We start from the raw sequence: 20,850 nt of genomic DNA, 5'->3' as shown, positions 1-20,850 counted from the left end.
AAGAAAGCAGCATGTGTGTGCAGCACACTTGAAGATCAAATGCATGGGCTTCTGAAGTTAACATAGAGGCAGGATGAAACATCTTGGGTCTAATAGGTCATCAAAGTGTTGCAGCAGCTTTATTTAAAAATTACAGCTAATATTGCTTCATAAATTGCTTCCTAAGAAGTAAAATCACTATAAAGATTTCTATCCAGCCACTCTCTACTAATCAACTCTAAGCCTTTAAGTATTTTACACCACATGTAACAGAGTTATCAACAAGTATTATTAAGTATTACAGTGTGAAATAGTCCCAAAGAAGAATTGAAGTTAGTTGCAGTAACCCTTTGTGATTACCAAGTACGTAGCTGCACCCCATAATTTTAAAGTCTGGAGTGGTTTAAGTATTAAAGCTACATATGACACCAAGGGCACTATTATTACAGAAAAAAATTCAAATGGCTCATGAAACACTTTTCTCAAGAGGTGCATTTTCACAATTCTGTTTCTTAGTTTTGAATACATTGTTATAAAACACAGCCAGCAATAAAATTGTATATAATTGTTGCTAGAGAGATCCAGGTGTTAATCCAGATAGGACCCTGTGTGAAGAAGCTTTAGGAAACAAGCTCCATTTTCAACCTACTCAGCCCACTAGGGCACTTGGGTGCAAGATAATTGGCTTCCCTGTGGGAAAGATGAAGTCTTCTACTGAGGTCATGAAATAATTGAACTTGTGATTTATCTGTTTGCCCAGGTGAAGCAGCATCAACCAGTTTTTAAGGAGAACACTGGATGACAGAGTGGTATGCAGTGGGAAAGGGTTGCATACCCCAGCGAGGTTATATTTATGGAGAAAAAGATAGTGAACATTATACATGCATGCATGCTAAGTTGCTTCAGTTGTGTTTGACTTCTTGGACTGTAGCCCACCAGGCTTTTCTGTCCATGGGATTCTTCAGGCAAGAATATTGGAGTGGTTTGCCATGCCCTCCTCCAGGGCATCTTCCCAACCCAGGAGTCAAATGCACATCTCTTACAGCTCCTGCATTGGCTGGTGGGTTCTTTACCACCAGCACCATTGACCCCATGGTCTGTAAGCCCACTAGGCTCCTCTGTCCGAGGGATACTCCAGGCAAGAATACTGGAGTGGGTTGCCTTTCCATTCTCCAGGGAATCTTCCCAACCCAGGGATCAAACCCGGGTCTCCTGCATTGCAGGCGGATTCTTTATTGTCTGAGACACCAAGGAAACCCTTCATTTTAAAGAGAGATTTGAATTTAATATTTTTCAGATTAGTGTTAAAAGGGAACAGCTCTGTGGTCAAAAAGTCTTAGAGAAAGATGAATAATTCATTCCTTCATTCATGAAATCTTTATTGAGGAGCAACTATGTGTCTGGCCCTGTTCTATGGATTAAGAATATGCTATTCCACAGAACATCACTTGTTCCTTCTCTCATAGAGCTTTAGATTCTAGTGATGGATGCAGACAATAAATAGGATGAATTAGTAAAGTGGTGATCATATATGTGTTAACTGCTGAGAAGAAAGTAAAGCAGAAAAAAAAAAGAGAGAGATAAGATATGAAATGTCATGGTGAAGGTGTTGTGATATTAGCTATCTCTACAGAAAGGGCCATGTTATAAAGGTGACATTTAGGAAAAAACCTGAAGGAAGTGACAGTGTAAGTCATGCAGGCATCTGAAGGAAGAGTCATCCTGTGAGTGGAAATGCTCTGGGGTAGAAATGCATTCTCCATGTTCAGAGACCAGCAGGGCCCAGTGTAACTAGCGAGTGTAGGAGGCAAAAGGCAGTAAGACCAATAATATCCTTCTATCCAGATCATTTGGAGCCTTCGGTTTATATCTGGGGAGATGTGGGAAATGATTGGAGAGTTTTGAACAAAAGGATGAAATAACCTGGCTAAATTTTGAGCAGGGTATTTCTGGCAATTTCAAAGGTAGACAACAAAGGAAGATGGAAGGAGACCTGTTACAGCACCTCAGACTGTTCCTTCTCATCCTTCCCACATCCGTGGGTAAACCACTTTCACAGACGAGATAACTGAAGCTGAGAGCTAAAGTAACTCTTGAGTTTACCAAGTACGTGTCAGAGCTGCAAATTAAGCCAAGTTGTCTGGTTGCAAGACACTCTACCCTACACCACTGTAGCTCCAGTCTGGCCTTTCTCACTCACAATAAGCATTACTGACTTGCATGGTCTATGGAAATCCTCGGTTTTACTTCATAGCATCAAAAACTGCACAAACTTAGATGCAACTCATATATTAACAGTCTGTATTGTTTGCTTCCTTTCATTAGGACCTCTTGGTTTTACATGGATTAAACATTATTGTACGTATGATAAAGGAAGTAAAACTTTTACAATGAGTGTTTCAGAAGTGAAATCCAGTGGGAAAATGGTGAGTCATTTTTTTTCTATTGTTTTTTAACTGAACTTGTTATTTAAGTAATGGAAATAAAAATCTTTTGTGCTTATTTTTCTAATAAACGTGTTCACAATTTTTAAAAATTGAAAAGTCACCAAAGTTTTCCCTCACTTTAAATGACCTTGATCACTTAAAAAGAACAGCCAGTACTTCTTTTTCACTTTGGCCATGAATCTTTATAAGCAGTTACATTACACGTATGGACACCTTGGTGAATGGCATCTCACATTCCTGGCAGCAGAGTCGTTTGTGGTGTTGGTTTGCCAGCAGCCCACAGAGGTTTTCAGGGGCGGGTTGAGGCTCTCAGAGTCCGCCTCTTTCTTCCTGGTGGTTTCCTGTGGGAGCCCGTGTTTGTCCCTGCATCCCACAGTCCCTGCAAGCACTGAGTCCTTCTTACTGAAATGCTGGCCAACAAAGTTTCTCAAAAGAAATCAGTGAGTGCTCATTTACCGTTGAAGTCAGTCAGTCACTGAATGTCTCACATGGGTGGTGAACAGTACAAACTGAGTGTACTTTGTTTGCGGAAGTGCTGCAGAGTGCAGCACCTTTATTGCATGTAGTTTGCAATCTTTTTGTGAGTTAAGATATGAATATGGCAGACGCTGAGACCTACAAATAAGATGACTGAGCCATCATCTGAAAATCCTAGAGCTGGAAGTTATCCTAAAGATTATTGAGGCTTGCCTCCTTTTAACTGACTAGAAGATAAAGATGGTAGAAAGTAAGTGACTCCCCACCTAATTTGTGGTATAGATCATGGAGTAGTAAATGTTGACCTAATTTAGGCACATATTCAAATATATCAACTGAAACTTATTGTGCTTGGGCATTCAATAGAGTCTAATAATTCAAAGTGACAGATATAAAGTAAAGAAGAACATACCAGAGAAAAAGAAATCTTAGATTGCTACCATCACAGGAGGTTATTAAATGCTGTAATCACACCTTAGTTTCTACTCAAGTTTTCGTAAGAAAAGCTGTTGCCCAGAAGTGAGTTTGTGTGACAGTAGTGAGATAATAAACAGACTAAGCCAGAGTTCTATTAATAAATCTATAAGATTTGCAACCAGAGATAATAGAATTAACCAAGCATTAGGTAAATATTCTCCTTAAAATTGAATGGCTTTTCAGGTATAGAAGAGAATTATGAATTGAGCTTATGTTGGATTCTGTCCAAAGAGGTTTAGTTTCAGAAGCAAACTAGCAATTGGTTACCAGCAGAAGAATCACATGGTGTGCATGATAGTAATAACGTTATAACAAGTATCTACTAGAGCTTTATTATTTTGGTAACTCTCTTGAGATTTGGAGTCAACTGTCAGCTGTCATTTAATACTCCACAGCTCTGATTCAAATATATACACATTATAGTATAATTTAACATGATAAGTAAATATGTTGAAGGGTGCTAGGCACAGAATTCTCAGAATTCTTTGAATAAAACATATATGTGTGATTAATTTATTAATAAGTTGTTTGGTGTATTACAGTTGGGAAGTTAACATTAACCAGACATCTTTGTATTAATATTTATAGAAATAGGGCATGATTATGATCTTTATACATAAACTATACTCTGAGTTATTTTAATATGGAAACTTTAGATGGTATATTTAATATATTTCAGTTCACTCTGTCATCATGTCAAAAATATGTTCCACCTCTTGTTTCAGAATGGCCTTGTTACTAGTTCACCAGAAATGTTTAAATTAAAATCTTGTATCCGACGAAAGACAGATTCAATTGATAAACGATTCTGCTTTGACATAGAAGTGGTCGAAAGGTTTGAACTTTTCACTTTCTGTTTTTTAATTTGGTTTAATTTTTTTCTGTGTATAGCTGTAAATATGAAACAGCATAAAGTGCTTGTTTTTCAGTCTCTTTTTAAAAAAGCAATATATGTTTAATTCATTCTGTCACTTGTTTATTCAATAAATATGGATTACATGATGCTTTCAAAAAAATAAATTAGACACAGAGTGCTACCAAAGGGTAATGTCACGCAGCGAAGAATCTGAAAAAAGCACACACTGTGGACTAGGGTCCCCATCCAGTGAAGGAACCTGACAGCATTGTTCATGGCTCCCGGGTCAGCTTTCGGTATGGTTTTGAAACCTAGCGGCCTTGTGCCAAAGTATAAAAAAAGACACTGCTGCACTTGCCGAAAGCTTCCTTCGGCCAGTGAAATTCCGTGCCTTCCACGCACACAGCGCTGTTCTGGGCATTCTTAGTCACAGGATATTGGGAGAGACATAAAGGTTGTGCAGCCAAGCTCGTCATCTAACGGAACTGTTTAGCTGTACTCATTTATCGTTTCAAGTAGAATAGAAACAAAGTTAGGAAAAGTATGTAAGTATGTTTCTTGATCTCTGTTGTATTCCATAATCTATTCTTCCCCTATATTACCACCATGCTTCTGAATACTCTAGCTTTGCGTGTGAATATATACCACATATATATATATAACATTCTGACATACTGTATACACTGTTATATACCATAGCTTACATATTATAATTATTTAGTAAGACATGGCCCCATTCTTATGCTTCTTTAAAACAGTGTTAGCTGTTTTGTACCTGTGTTCTTATACTTTGTAGATCTGCTGAGCAAGTTTACTTTTCTCTCCAAAAATTCCTTCGGGATTTTTGACTGGAGTTCTATTAAGTTACTAGATTAAAAATGGTGAATTGAACTGTCCCTAAGATTTTATATATCTTTTCTTTCCCCCATTTTATTTTTGGGTGTCTTCTTTTCATTGAAATTTTGAATAAAATTCTTTGATTAGTAGAAACGCATTTTTGTTTTATGGTTGAAACTGCTGTGTAAAGACTAGTAATTTTTTTTATATATCAATCTGTGTCCATTGGTTTTAATAATTTTGTGATAGGAACATCTTGATTTTCTATGTAGATGAATACTAACATATTGATTTTTCTTTTCTTTTTTCAGTGCTTTCTAGATATATAACCTTGGAGCACACTGTTAAACCCTGTGCTTCAGTTGTTTCATCTGTAAAACAAGGCTAGTCACTACACACATCAAAGGGTTGTTGTGAGAAATAAATAGGTTAATGAAGGAGACATAACAGTGCCTGGCACACAATAAACAGCCTACAAGTATTGTTGTTATTACTGCTCTTTTAAACTGGCTTAAATTACCCAAGATAAAATTACTTTGATCTTTATAATCAGTTTATCCATTTCTTATCAATATAATGATCCATTTTTGTGTACCCATGAAGACATACCCCTTTCTCACAGTTTTAGCTCATTCTAGGCTTGTAATTGGCTTCCCCATTACACAATATTTAAATGAGATTTCCTTCTTGTTTACCTTGTCACAGAGCCCTCTAAGTTTCTGTTTATCCTATGAACAGCTTGCACAGTTCATTAGGTTAATTTCACTTTTTTCCTGTATTTTCGGTCATTGTCTTCATATTGATTTCATCTCTCCCTTTGCTTGCTCTTTCTTGAAGCACATCCTCAAGTAGCTAATTCAGAATGGGTGCATGGGAGAGAGTTGTTTTCTAAAGTGTTAATGATAATACTGTGATCATTGTATAAACACTTTGGTCTTATTTTCTTCTGTAAAATTAACTAGTTATGGTATAAGGCTTCTCCTATTGCTATATGAAACTGAAGTGGCTCAGTCATGTCCGACTTTTAGCAACTCCAGGGACTGTAGCCTACCATGTTCTTCCATCCATGGGATTTTCCAGGCAAGAGTATTGGAGTGGGTTGCCATTTCCTTCTCCAGGGGGTCTTCCCAACCCAGGGACTGAACCTGGGTCTCCCATGTTGTAGGCAGATGCCTTACTGTCTGAGCCACCAGGGAAGTCCACATTGCTATATATTCATTGTAATTATTTTTAGTGACTATATGATAATACCCTGGGTCATATTCTTAATTATTCACATCTTATGGAATGTTTAGGTGGTTTTGAACTTTGATGAATGTGGCTCTGTCATCCTTTTCAGTCATTTTAGGGGAAGTAGTTTGAGACTAGCCTCCTTCGGACAGTCTTATACCTAAAACACTTAGGATTTCTTTTCAATTTTTTAATTTCTTTATTCTTTTCTCTCCTATCTATATTATTTTCTCTTTTCATTTTTTTCTCTTTCCTGTTCTTTCTTCAAATTTTACTTAGTTAACTAAGAATTAATTAAGAATTTAAATAAACAGCATATGTTTAAAGGCATAAATAAGTGAATTGAATATATATAATACTTATTTTTAATAGGCATGGGATCATCACATTGCAAGCCTTTTCAGAAGCTAATCGAAAACTTTGGCTTGAAGCCATGGATGGGAAGGAACCGGTAGGAATATGACACATTCTCTAATTTTGATTTTATTGTTCTAGTAATTGCAAAGTACATCTAAAAAAATTTATATGCCTATGTATAGTATATTTGAAAATATTAAAATAGCAAATCAGGAGTAGAGACTCTTTTGAATTTGTTCTTCAGGGAGACTTCTAGGACTAATTTAAAACCCTAAAATTACTTTAAAAAAGTAATTTTATTTGGCTACATTGATTGGATTGCTTTGTTTTGCTAATAGTTCTTGAGTGTCTACTCTTTGCAAGGCCAGTGTGAGGTTTTATGATCAGCATGATGAACAAATTTCAGGGTAACCTAGACCATGGGTTAGAAGTCTCCTTTGGTAAAACTGTTTGTAACTTGACATTTCCCTCAATCCAGATCCCCATTTTTCTAACAGATATTTTGATGTTGACATAAATTTACTTGAAATGATCAGGGAGGCTTATATAAAAAAGGGAATACGCCACTGATGACGTCTGTGACGCACACAGCACTGAGTGCTTAGAGGGATGAGCACACAGAGCCAATGGAAGACACCAGCCTGTCCCTGGAAAACTGTCTTTTAAATGGCAAAGAACTTGTGAAAAGTACCTGTGCAACAGCAGAGCTACACAGAGTGTGGACCTTAGACTTAGAGTCTGTCCTACAAACTATACCAGGCTACACTGAGTGCAGAGATTATGATTAAGGATCTGGAAAATTTTGTAGCAATTAGAAGTCATTTTACATCTGTGGAATTTAATAATAAAAAAATTTAGACTGTCTCTTCTTGATTGTTTATTACATTTACACTTTTTTTTTGTAATTTACAAAATTATCCATCAGTGACAGATTAAAAATTAAAAACAAAGCAACTTGTCTCTTTACTGCTAATAGTTGAGAGGCAAGCACTGACCTAGAGGAAATTTAGAAGACAGTGTGATAGCTTAACAAGCACAAGTTAGGGTACATGCTGAGAAAAAATGCTAAGCAGGTAATTTGAGGAGGAAACAATCAGGTGCATCCATCATGAGGTACTTCCTGAAGAAGGGAGATTGTGCATCGTGTTAGAGAATAGAATGAGATGCTTATATCCAAGGGAAAGGGGTAAACCTTTGCCCAGGGCAGGACAGCAAGGGAGGAAGAGGAGTGGGAGGCAAGACTGGAGGAGGGCATTGTGCATACAGTAGTGGTAGGACCTTGAAATCAAGACACTCCCTTTGTATATCACTGAACCAGTATCACCCTGGTTATTGTCTGTTGTGGCTCATTAACTGCAGATGACTGGCTGACTTCTTTTGTTTTTTAGATTTATACCCTGCCTGCGATTATCAGCAAGAAAGAAGAAAGTAAGTTGTTTTAATAATTATTTGAATGTTATCATGTAGTTTTCTTTTTTTTTTTAGTTGAAGTAAATGGCAGTCCACTCCAGTATTCTTGCCTGGGGGATCCCATGGATGGCCTGGCGGGATACAGTCCATAGGGTCGCTAAGAGTCAGACACGACTGAGCCACTAAACCACAAGAACAAAAATAACAAATTAGTTTCAGCTGTACAACAAAGTAATTAATTTCTGTATAAACTGTAAAGTCATTACTGCAATAAGTCTAGTACCATCTGTCACCATAAAGTTGTCCTCTTTCATCTGCTTCACCCACCCTCCAATGCCCTTCCCTCTGATAACCATGAATCTGAGTTTGGTTTCTTTTTTCTTTGTTTTATTGTTTATATTCCACACATAAGTGAAATCGTATGGTATTTGTCCTTCTCTGACTCATTTCACTTAACAAGATGCCTTTGAGTTCCCTCCATATTATTGCAAATGGCAAACAAAAATTTTTCTTTTTTATAGCCAAGCAGTAGTCCATTTTGTGTTTATACCTTATCTTCTTTATCCAATTCTCCCATCAGTGTTAATTTAGATTGTGTCCATATCTTAGCTATTGTAAATAATGCCACAATGAGTAAAGAGATGGATATATCTTTTCAAATTCATATCTTTCATTTTCTTTGGATAAATACCCAGAAGTGGTATAGCTGAATCTTATAGTAGTTTGTTCTTAAACCTTGGGGTACCTTTGTACTATTTTCCATAGTTGCTGCTCCAGTATACATTCCCACCAATAGTGTACAAAGTTTCCCTTCTCTCCACATTATCTGTAAAACGTCTCTGTTTTTATCCTTTGGATAATAGCCATTCTAGCAGGTATGCGTGATACCTCATTTTGATTGCGTTTCTCTGATGATTAGTGGTGTTAAATGTCTTTTCATGTGCCTATTGACCATCTGTGTGTGTTTTGAATAAAATATATAAATCCTCTCCCCATTTTTAAGTAAATTATTTTTTACCATTCAATTGTTTGAAATCTTTATATATTTTTTGACATTTACCCCTTATAATATATATGATTTGCAAATACTTTCCCCTTATTCAGTAGGTCACCCAGTGCATTTTGTTGATGATTTCCTTTGCTGTACAGAAGCTATTTAGTTTCATATAGGCCCACTTGTTTATTTTTGCTTTTGTTGCCTTTGCTTTTGAGGTCAGATCCAAAAAATTCGATGTCGACACTGATACTAAGGAGCTTATTGCCTACATTTTCTTCTAGAATTTTTATGGATTCAGGCTTTATGTTTAAGTTGTAAAACATTTAAATTTGTTTTTTTGTGTGTGATACTATATTCATGTCTTTGCAAGTGTCTGTCTAGTTTTCCAAGCACCATTTATTGAAGAGGCTGCCTTTTCTATTTTATATTCTTGACTCCTTTGTCATAAGTTATTTAACCATGAATATGGGTTTATTTCTGGACCCTTTACTCTCTCCCATTGATTTATGTCTGTATTTATGCCCTTACCATACTCTTTTGACTACTGTAACTTTGTAGTTTACTTTGAAATCAAGGAGTTTGATACCTCCCGCTTTAATTTATTCATTTAGGGTTTTGTTTTTCTGATGATTCTTTTGTCTGAAATCTGCCTTATCAGATTCTTTCATGGTTCCATAAAATTATTGAATTCTTCCAAGCTGTTTCTTTTTTATGCAGTTATAAATGTGATTGTTTTCTTAATTTCTTTTTCTGATATTTTGTAATTAGTTATAGGAATACAGGAGATTTCTATATGTTGATTTTGTATGATGAAACTTTACTAAAATCATTTGTTAGTTCTAAGAGTTGAACTCCTTATTGCCAAATTCAGACTGAAATTGAAGAAACGAGGGAAAACCACTAGACCATTCAGGTATGACCTAAATCAAATCCTTCATGATTATACAGTGGAAGTGAGAAATAGATTTAAGGGACTAGATCTGATAGATAGAGTACCTGATGAACTATGGACAGAGGTTCGTGACATTGTACAGGAGACAGGGATCAAGACCATCCCAATGGAAAAGGAATGCAAAAAAGCAAAATGGCTGTCTGAGGAGGCCTTACAAATAGCTGTGAAAAGAAGAGAAGCAAAAAGCAAAGGAGAAAAGGAAAGATATAAGCATCTGAATGCAGAGTTTCAAAGAATAGCAAGGAAAGATAAGAAAGCCTTCTTCAGCGACCAATGCGAAGAAATAGAGAAAAACAACAGAATGGGAAAGACTAGAGATCTCTTCAAGAAAATTAGAGATACCAAGGGAACATTTCATGCACAGATGGGCTCAATAAAGGACAGAAATGGTCTGGACCTAACAGAAGCAGAAGATATTAAGAAGAGGTAGCAAGAATACACAGAAGAACTGTACAAAAAAGATCTTCACAACCCAGATAATCACGATAGTGTGATCACTCACCTAGAGCCAGACGTCCTGGAATGTGAAGCCAAGTGGGCCTTAGAAAGCATCACTACGAACAAAGCTAGTGGAGGTGATGGAATTCCAGTTGAGCTATTTCAAATCGTGAAACATGATGCTGTGAAAGTGCTGCACTCAATACGCCAGCAAATTTGGAAAACTCAGCAGTGGCCACAGGACTGGAAAAGGTCAGTTTTCATTCCAATCCCGAAGAAAGGCAATGCCAAAGAATGCTCAAACTACCACACAATTGCACTCATCTCACATGCTAGTAAAGTAATGCTCAAAATTCTCCAAGCCAGGCTTCAGCAATATGTGAACCATGAACTTCCAGATGTTCAAGCTGGTTTTAGAAAAGGCAGAGGAACCAGAGATCAAATTGCCATCATCCACTGGATCATGGAAAAAGCAAGAACGTTCCAGAAAAAAACATCTATTTCTGCTTTATTGACTATGCCAAAGTCTATGACTGTGTGGATTACAGTAAACTGGAAAATTCTGAGAGAGATGGGAATACCAGACCACCTGACCTGCCTCTTGAGAAACCTATATGCAAGTCAAGAAGCAACAGTTAGAACTGGACATGGAACAACAGACTGGTTCCAAATAGGAAAAGGAGTACGTCAAGGCTGTATATTGTCACCCTGCTTATTTAACTTATATGCAGAGTACATCATGAGAAACGCTGGACTGGAAGAAACACAAGCTGGAATCAAGATTGCCGGGAGAAATATCAATAACCTCAGATATGCAGATGACACCACCCTTATGGCAGAAATTGAAGAACTAAAAAGCTTCTTGATGAAAGTGAAAGAGGAGAGTGAAAAAGTTGGCTTGAAGCTCAACATTCAGAAAATGAAGATCATGGCATCTGGTCCCATCACTTCATGGGAAATAGATGGGGAAACAGTGGAAACAGTGTCAGACTTTATTTTTTTGGGCTCCAAAATCACTGCAGATGGTGATTGCAGCCATGAAGTTAAAAGACACTTAATCCTTGGAAGAAAAGTCATGACCAACCTAGATAGTATATTGAAAAGCAGAGACATTACTTTGCCGACTAAGGTCCATCTAGTCAAGGCTATGGTTTTCCCATTAGTCATGTATGGATGTGAGAGTTGGACTGTGAAGAAGGCTGAGCACTGAAGAATTGATGCTTTTGAACTGTGGTGTTGGAGAAGACTCTTGAGAGTCCCTTGTACTGCAAGGAGATCCAACCAGTCCATTCTGAAGGAGATCAGCCCTGGGGTTTCTTTGGAGGGAATGATGCTGAAGCCGAAAGTCCAGTAATTTGGCCACCTCATGCGAAGACTTGACTCATTGGAAAAGACTCTGATGCTGGGAGGGATTGGGGGCAGGAGGAGAAGGGGACGACAGAGGATGACATGGCTGGATGGCATCACTGACTCAATGGACGTGAGTCTGAGTGAACTCTGGGAGTTGGTGATGGACAGGGAGGCCTGGGGTGCTGCGATTCATGGGGTCGCAAAGAGTTGGACACGACTGAGTGGCTGAACTGAACTGAACTGAACTGAAGAGGTGGGTTTTTGTTTTTGTTTTTGGTGAACTCTATAGTTTGTTTTTTTTTTATATATAGTATCATGTCACCTGCAAATACTGATATTTTTTCATCTTCCTTTCCAGTTGGGATTCCTGTTATTTCTTTTTACCCCTAACTGCTGTGGCTGGTACTTCCAATACTATGTTGAATAAAAGTAGTTAGAGTGAGCATTCTTCTATATAGTTCCTAATCTTAAAGGAATACCTTTCAGCTTTTCACCAATGAGTATGGTATTATCCTTGGGCTTGTCATATATAGCCTCTATTATGTCAAAATATGTACCCTCTCTGCCCACTTTGTTGAGAGTGTTTATCATAATTAGATGCTGAATTTTGTGAAATGCTTTCTCTGCGTCTTTGGAGACAGTCATACATTTTTTATGATTCATTTTATGAGTATCATGTTTATTGATTGAATAAACTTTGCATCCTTGGAACAAGTCTCACTTAATGATCATGATTGTCCTTTTCTTTTTATTTTATTTTCCTTTTTATTTTAATTTCATGTACGATTGAATTCAGTTTGGCTTCTCAGATGGCACTAGTGTTAAAGAACCTGCCTGCCAATGCACAAGACACTAGAGAGGAGGGTTCAAAACCTGGGCCAGGAAGATCCCCTGGAGGAGGACATGACAATGCACTCCAGTATTTTTACCTGGAGAATCCTATGGACAGAGGAGCCTTGTGGGCTACAGTCCATAGGGTCACAAAGAGTTGGACATAACTAGCACACAGTCGTGAAGCAACCAACATGCAGCATACACGAATTCAGTTTGCTAATATTTTGTTGAAGACTTTTATATCTACTTTCATTGGAAACATTGGCCTGTAATTTTCGTTTTTTATCTGTCCTTGTCTGTTTTTGTTATCAGGATAACGCTGACTTTATAAAATGAGTTTGGAAATGTTCTGTCGTCTTCACTTTTTGGATTAGTTTGAGGATAGATATTCAGTCTTTGAATGTTTGATAAAATTTACAGGTGAAACAGTCTGATGCTGTTGGGATTCTGTTTGTTGGGATTCTTTTCTTTTTTTTGTAATCTCTTTACTAATAATCTGTCTATTCAGATATTTTATTTCTTTATATTTCAGTCTTAGAAGGTTATATGTTTCTAGGAATTTATCCATTTGATCTAAATTATACAGTTCCTGTGCCCCAACCAGTAATGCTGAAGAAGCTAAAGTTGAACTGTTCTATGAAGACCTACAAGAACTTCTAGAACTAACACCCAAAAAAGATGGATTTTTCAATATAGGGGACTGGAATTCAAAAATAGGAAGACAAGAGATACCTGGAGTAACAGGCAAATTTGGCCTTGGAGTACAGAATGAAGCAGGGCAAAGGCTGGCAGAGTTTTGCAAAGAGAACACACTGGTCATAGAAAACACCCTCTTCCAATAACAGAAGAGAATACTCTACAAATGGACATCACCAGATGGTCAATACTGAAGTCAGATTGATTATATTCTTTGCAGCTAAAGATGGAGAAGCTCTATACAGTCAGCTAAAACAAGACCAGGAGCCTACTGTGGCTCAGATCTTGAACTCCTTATTGAAGATTCTGATTCAAATGAAAAAAGTAGGGAAAACCACTAGACCATCCAGGCATGAACTCCTTATTGAAGATTCAGATTCAAATGAAAAAAGTGGGGAAAACCACTAGACCATCCAGGCATGACCTAAAACAAATACCTTACATTATACAGTGGAAGTGACAAGGAGATTCAAGGGATTAGATCTGATAGAGTACTTGAAGAACTATGGATGGAGGTTCATGACATTGTACAGAGGCAGTGATCAAGACCATCCCCAAGGGAAAAAATGCAAAAAGGCAAAATGGTTGTCTGAGGAGGCCTTAGAAATAGCTGAGGAAAAAAGAGAAGCTAAAGGCAATGGAGAAAAGGAAAGATATACCCATCTGAATGCAGAGTCCCAAATAATAGCAAAGAGAGATAAGAAAGATTTCCTCAGTAATCAGTGCATAGAAATACAGGAAAACAGCAGAATGGGAAAGACTAGAGATCTCTTCAAATGAATTAGAGATGCCAAGGGAACATTTCATTCAAAGACGGGCACAATAAAGGACAGAAACAGTATGGACCTCACAGAAGCAGAAGATATTAAGAGGAGGTGAGAAGAATACACAGAAGAGCTATACAAAAAAGATTTTCATGACTCACATAACCGTGATAGTTTGATCACTCACCTAGAACCAGACATTCTGGAATGTGAAGTCAAGTGGGCCTTAGGAAGCATCACTACAAACAAAGCTAGTGGAGGTGATGAATTCCAGTTGAGCTGTTTCAAATCCTAAACAATGGTGCTGGGAAAGTATCGCACTCAGTATGCCAGCAAATTTGAAAAATTCAGCAGTGACCAAAGGACTGGAAAAGGTCAGTTTTCATTCCAATCCCAAAGAAAGGGAATGCCAAAGAATGTTCAAACTACTGCACAGCTGCAGTCATCTCACACACCAGCAAAGTAATGCTCAAAATCCTCCCGGACAGGCTTCAGCAGTACATGAACAGTGAACTTCCAGATGTTCAAGCTGGATTTTAAAAGGGCAGAGGAACCAGAGATCAAATTGCCAGTATCCGCTGGATCATTGAAAAAGCGAGAGAATTCCAGAAAAACATCTACTTCTGCTTTATCGACTATGCCGGAGCCTTTGACTCTGTGGATCACAACAAACTGGAAAATTCTTAAAGAGATGGGAATACCAGACAACCTTACCTGCCTCCTGAGAAATCTGTATGCAGGTCAGGAAGCAACAGTTAGAACTGGACATGGAAAACAGACTGGTTCCAAAGTGGGAAAGGAGTACGTCAGGCTTTACATTGTCACCCTGCTTATTTAACTTATATGCAGGGTACATCATGTGAAATGCCATCCTGGATGAATCACAAGCTAGAGTCATGACTGCTGGGAGAAATATCAGTAATCTCAGATACGCAGATGATACCACCATTATGGCAACAAGCGAAGAGGAACTAAAGAGCCTCTTGATGAAAGTGAAAGAGGAAAGTGAAAAATTTGCCTTAAACTTAAAATGCCTTAAGCATTTAGAAAACTGAGATCATGGCATCTGGTCCCATCACTTAATGGCAAATAGATGGGTAAACAGTGGAAACACTGAAAGACTTTAATTTCAGGGGCTCCAAAATCACTGCAGATGGTGACTGCAGCCGTGAAATTAAAAGACGCTTGCTCCTTGGAAGAAAAGCTATGACTAACCTAGACAGCTTATTAAAAAGCAGAGACATTATGTTGCTGACAAAGGTCCATCTAGTCAAAGTTATGGTTTTTCCAGTAGTCATGTATGGATGTGAGGGTTGGACCATAAAGAAATCTGAGCGCCTTAGAATTGGTGCTTTTGAACTGTGGTGTTGGAGAAGACTCTTGAGAGTCCCTTGGACACCAAGGAGATCCAACCAGTCCATCCTAAAGGAAATCAGTCCTGAGTATTCACTGGAAGGACTGATGCCAAAGCTGAAACTCCAGTACTTTGGCCACCTGATGTGAAAAGCTGACTCATTGAAAAAGACCCCTATGCTGGGAGGGATTGAGGGCAGGAGGAGAAAGGGACGACAGAGGATGAGATGGTTGGCTGGCATCACTGACTCGATGGACATGAGTTTGAGCAAGCTCTGAGAGTTGGTGATGGACAGAGAGGTCTGGCATGCTGCAGTCTGTGGGGTCACAAAGAGTCAGACATGTCTGAGCAACTGAACTGAACTGATCCAATTGTTGTCATAAAATTGTTCTTATAAGTCCCCCATGACTCTTTGTATTTCTTTACTATCATTGCAATTTCTCCTCTTTTCATTTCTCGCTTTGTTTGAGCCTTCTCTCTTTTATTGGTTAGTCTAACTAAAAGTTGGTCATATTTGTTTATCTTTTCAATGAACTAGCTCTTGATTTTCATCTTTCTTCTTATTGTTTTAGCCTCTGTTTTATTCATTTCCACATTAATCTTTATGATTTTCTTCCTCCTCTTACCTTTGGACTTTGTTTTTCTTTTTCTAGTTAGATTGTTTGAGATTTGTATTTTTTTCTTTAGGTAGGCCTGACTTCCTTCTTAAAAACCTTTTCCAGGACTTAGTTGGTGGTCCAGTAGTTAAGAATCCACTTTCTAATGCGGGGATCCAGGTTTGATCCCTGGTTGGGGTACGAAGATCCCATATACTGCAGGGCAGCTAAGCCCACTCACCATGCCTACTGAGCCCCTGTAGTCTAGAACGTGTGAGCCACAACTGAAGATGACCACTCGCCACAGTGAAGACCCAGGGCAGCCAAAAGTAATAGTTTTTAAAAATTGCTTTTGCCTTGTCTCATAGATTTTGAAATGTTGTATTTCTGTTTTCATTGTTAAAATTATTTTTGATTTTCCCTCGGATTTCTTCATTGACATTGGTTGCTCAGTAGTGTGTTACCTAATCTCCATATATTTGTGATTTTTTTCAGTTTTCTCTCAGTTCTAGTTTCATACCATTGTGGTTGTAAAAAATGTTTGACATGGTTTCAGTCTGCTTAAATTTATTGAAATTTGTCTTGTTGCTTAAAATGTAATATATGCTGAAGAATGTTCCATGTGTGCTTTAGAGCAATGTATATTCTGCTGCTTTTGGATAGAATGTGCTATACATTATCTATAAGTATAGCTGATAGAATATGTTAAGGCCAATGTTTTCTTAATAATTTTCTGTCTGAATGATCTATCCATTCATGAAATCAAAGTGTTAGCGTTCCATGCTATTATTGTATTCCTGTTATTTTTCTCCCCTTAGGTCAGTTAATATCTGCTTCCTATATTAAGGTGGTCTTGTATTAGTTAATATATATTCAAAAATATTATGACCTCTTCTTGGATTGACTCCTTTATCCTTAGGTAATGCCCTTCTTTGTCTCTTATTACAATCTGTGTTCTAACTTCTATTTTGTGTAATGTAAGTATAGCTACACCAGCTTTCCTTTTGCTTATGTTTGAAAGAAACATCTTTTTTCATTTCTTTACTTTCAGTCTGTTTGTGTCCTCAGATCTAAATTGAGTCTCTTGTAGGCAGTATATGATTGTGTCTTTTTCAAAATATGTTTAGCCGCTCTGGGTTTTGATCAGAAAGTTTTGTCCATTTAAATTTAAAGTGTTATTAACAAGTATGTATTAATGCTTCCTGTCATTTTGTGACTTGTTTTCTAGTTGTTTTTATAGTTTCTCTCTGTTCCTTTCTTCTCTGGTTCTCTTTCCTGTGATTTGATGACTTTTTTTCACATTATGAGTATATATTATCTTTAGTGTATGTACAATAGGTTTTTGGTTTGTGGTTTCTATGGAATTCCTAAATGAAAAACATGTGTATGTATGTGTGTATAGTAATCTATTTTAAGCTGAGAGGAAGTTAAGTTTTGACACATTCTAAACATTAAAAACATTTTTAGTTCTCCCACCCTCATTTTATATTTTTGATGTTATATACTGTTTTTGTTTCCCTTAATTATTGTAGTTATTGTTAATTTTACTTGCGCTTGTCTTTTAACCTTTATTCTAGGTTTTTAAATGGTTAATTCACTAACTATACTATATGTTTCCCTCTACTCATGAGATTTTGACTTTCTTATATTTTCTTGTTACTATTTAATGGCTTTCTTTGTTATCTTGAAGTCCTTTAACATTTCTTGTAAAGGCAGATTTAGTGTTGATGATGTTTAGCCTTTACTTCTGTAGAAAACTATTTATTTCTCCTTCCATTCTGAGTAATAACCTTGCCTGTGGAGTATTTTTGGTTGAATGGTTTTTCTTTTCAGTACTTTAAATATATTATGCCATTCCCTGTGGCTTGTAAATTTTTCACTAAGAGATCAGCTGATAATCTTATGATGCCTCCCTTGTATATAACAAGTTATCTTTTCTTTTTGCTTTTATGATTCTCGCCTTGTCTTAATGTTTGACATTTTAGTTATAATGTTCCTTCGTGTAGATCTCTTTGGGTTCATCTTATTTGGAATGCTCCATGCTTCCTCAACCTCAGTGTCTGTTCTTACCCCTAGTTAGGGATGTTTTTAGCTATTGTTTCTTGAACTAAATATTCTGCCACTTTCTCTCTCTCTTCTCTTTCTGGGACCCCTATAGTGAGAATGTTATTCTTCTTGAAATTGTACCATAGGTCTCTTAAATACTTTTATTTCTTCTGATCTGTTACGATGAATTCCATTTTCCTGTCTTCCAGGTTGCTGATCCTTTCTGCTGCTTCATTTGGTCTTCTACTGAAACCCTCTAGTATATTTTTCTTTTCAGTTAGAGTATTCTTGAGGTCCATGATTTATTTTTGGTATTTACTTATATTTTCTGTCTTTTTGTGGAAGTTCACATTGTATTCATCTGTTCTTCCAAGAGATCAGTGAGCGTGTTTATGTTCATTAAACTATCAGGTAAATTACCTCCATTTCAGTGAGGGATTTTTTTCCTGAATTTTTGTCTTTTCTTTTGTTTGCGGCACATTCCTCTCTTTTCTCATTTTGCTTGTCTCTCTGTGTTTCTACGAATTAGGCAAAGCAGTTACTTCTAGTCTTGTTGGAGTGACTTGTAGGAGATGAACCTTCTTTTTCAGCCCTGCCCTAGCTCTTTGTTGTCTCTGGAGCATTTGTAATTACCCAAGTAGTTTAATTTTATTCTTGATAGGTCACTATCAGTGTTCCACAGAAAGCAATCTAATTCACCACTTAGCTTTAGGCTGTTTGGAATGTAGACCTTTGGGAATCAGCTTTTAAAAAATGTGTGTGTGTGTGTCTGTGTGTATACACAATTTTATGTGACCACTATTATAACCCCTGCTAGCTTCAAGTGGTTCTGAGGTGTCCCCTTGGTGATAGTTGCCAAAATCAGAGCTCCAAATGGACGTATCAGCTTCTCTCTGGCAGGTACAGGTGAGCTGTCACAAGGCCATAGAACAATGTGAAGATGATTCCCCGAGTCTGTGTTCTCTGTTCTGGGAGCTTCTCTGCAGCTTCTAGATACGTGGTAAACTGGAAGCCTTCCGCTCACTTGAGCTCTGAGACAAGTAATTAGGGCTGTTTTCACAGGAGTCCAGGGGTGTGTTTCAGTCTACTGTCTATATTGTGGTGATGGTTCACTACCATGAGCTGTCTCTTCTATTGTTTCAGACCCATAAGGCCCAGAAATCCAGTCATCCCTGTATCATAGCCAGGTGGTCAAGGTGTGTCTTCTGTATGGGGTGAACATTCCTGACAGCTCAGTGGGCCCCAGGAGAGCCTAGCGTGGGATTGCTGACTGCACCAGTGCTACAGGAGTGCACAGTAGCCCACTGGCCACAGTGAGGCCCCAGGAACATGGGGGGCAGGGTGAGATCACAGGCTGCAGCAGGACCACAGGGACATGTGGGTAAGCCCCCTGGCTTCAGTGGGACCAGGGAGAGCATGGAGGCAAGGCAAGTCCTATGGCTCTAGCAGTGTGATAGGAGAGCCCCAAAATATCAGCTCCTGTGTCTCAGGAGGTTCTCACAGACCTCTGCACTCCAGACACAGCCTTCAATCTTAACTAATCGATCTCCTTCATATATGGTCTAGGAGCTTGCCACACTGTTGGGTTTGTGCTGAGTCCTGGTGTGAGTTGCTCGGCATGAGGCAATTTTTCAGTCCCTTCAGCCTTTTGCATCTTCTGCACATCTGCCCTGTTGGTTTTCAAAGCCAAAAGTATTGGGAGCTCATCTCTCCAGTGCAGGTTGTAAAGTTTGGGGTGCCTGATAGGGGGCACAAACGCCCAGCTCCTCTGGGAGAAGTTCCACATGTGTGAGGTCTCTTGTGCCTCTGGGTTGCTGTGCCAGAGGTGACATTTTGGGTGAGACTGCACCTCTGACTCTCCTACCCATATTGATGTTGTCCTTTAATCCTTTGTTGAGGAACGTTTTAGCTAGTTTTTCAGGTCTTTTTCAGAGGAAATTGATCCATTGTATAGTTGCAGATTTTGTGTGCCTGTGGGAGGAGGTAGAATCAGCATCTTCCCAAGTCAGCACCTAGATTCAACCTCCATCACAGTTACTTTTATCATAGAGGTATTATGTAATATTAGAAGTTAACTTTGGAAAATCACAGTAATACACCTTTGATCTGATGATATTCAGCAAATTCAAAATTTTCATTCAAAGAAGTTTCTCACGTTAAAACCACTAACTACTGGACTTTATAGTAACCTATTTAATTATTTATTTAGTATTTATTACTTAGGAGTATATACCCTACTTTATCCCAGAAAGAGATTTGAGGCAATTAATATTTAGTTTTATTTTCTTTAAATGGCAATAGAAGGCTTCTTTTATTTTGTCTGCTCCAGTTTACAAGATTGAATACATGAACACTGCTAATTTTAGGAAATTATGTACAAGATTGTGAGGTTCAAGGGTATGGTCAAAACACCTTGTTTCATTACTGAATCCTTAGTATCAAACCATTCTGAATGAACACATTTTATGTATTTTCGATCATACTGTGAATCCTTTTTAATCATCTGCCACCTTTAATCCTTGGTTAGTTTAGAGTATTTTCATATGTAATTTATAGTAGTGAAATTATTTGACATTTAAAATCAAGTTTTATATGTTTCTAAGGTTTTATGTATATCCTTTAAAGCACTTTCAAATTTTATTTGACTTAATTGACTTTCTCTCATAATGTCTAAATTTATTTTTAAAACAGCCTACTAACCCTGACTTTTATATTGCTATTAAAATATGTTAGAATGGAGTATAGATTAAAAA

The 20,850-nt window shown here is 37.6% G+C and overlaps 1 protein-coding gene across 1 annotated transcript in view; it reads left to right on the top strand.

Annotated features, from left to right (window-relative positions):
• ARHGAP42 (Rho GTPase activating protein 42) overlaps positions 1–20,850 on the top strand; it is a 340,908-nt gene that overhangs the window by 278,114 nt on the left and 41,944 nt on the right. Inside the window, exons 9-12 of the mRNA XM_052652801.1 lie at positions 2,305–2,405; positions 4,106–4,215; positions 6,676–6,754; positions 8,049–8,088. Of these exons, the coding sequence (XP_052508761.1) occupies positions 2,305–2,405; positions 4,106–4,215; positions 6,676–6,754; positions 8,049–8,088 (330 nt within the window). The remainder of the gene's footprint in view (positions 1–2,304; positions 2,406–4,105; positions 4,216–6,675; positions 6,755–8,048; positions 8,089–20,850) is intronic.

The sequence above is a fragment of the Budorcas taxicolor genome, chromosome 15 (genome assembly GCF_023091745.1).
Source record: "Budorcas taxicolor isolate Tak-1 chromosome 15, Takin1.1, whole genome shotgun sequence".
Lineage (NCBI taxonomy): Eukaryota > Metazoa > Chordata > Mammalia > Artiodactyla > Bovidae > Budorcas > Budorcas taxicolor.
The sequence above is the reverse complement of the archived record's forward strand: the minus strand, read 5'-3'. Positions and strand labels throughout refer to the sequence as shown.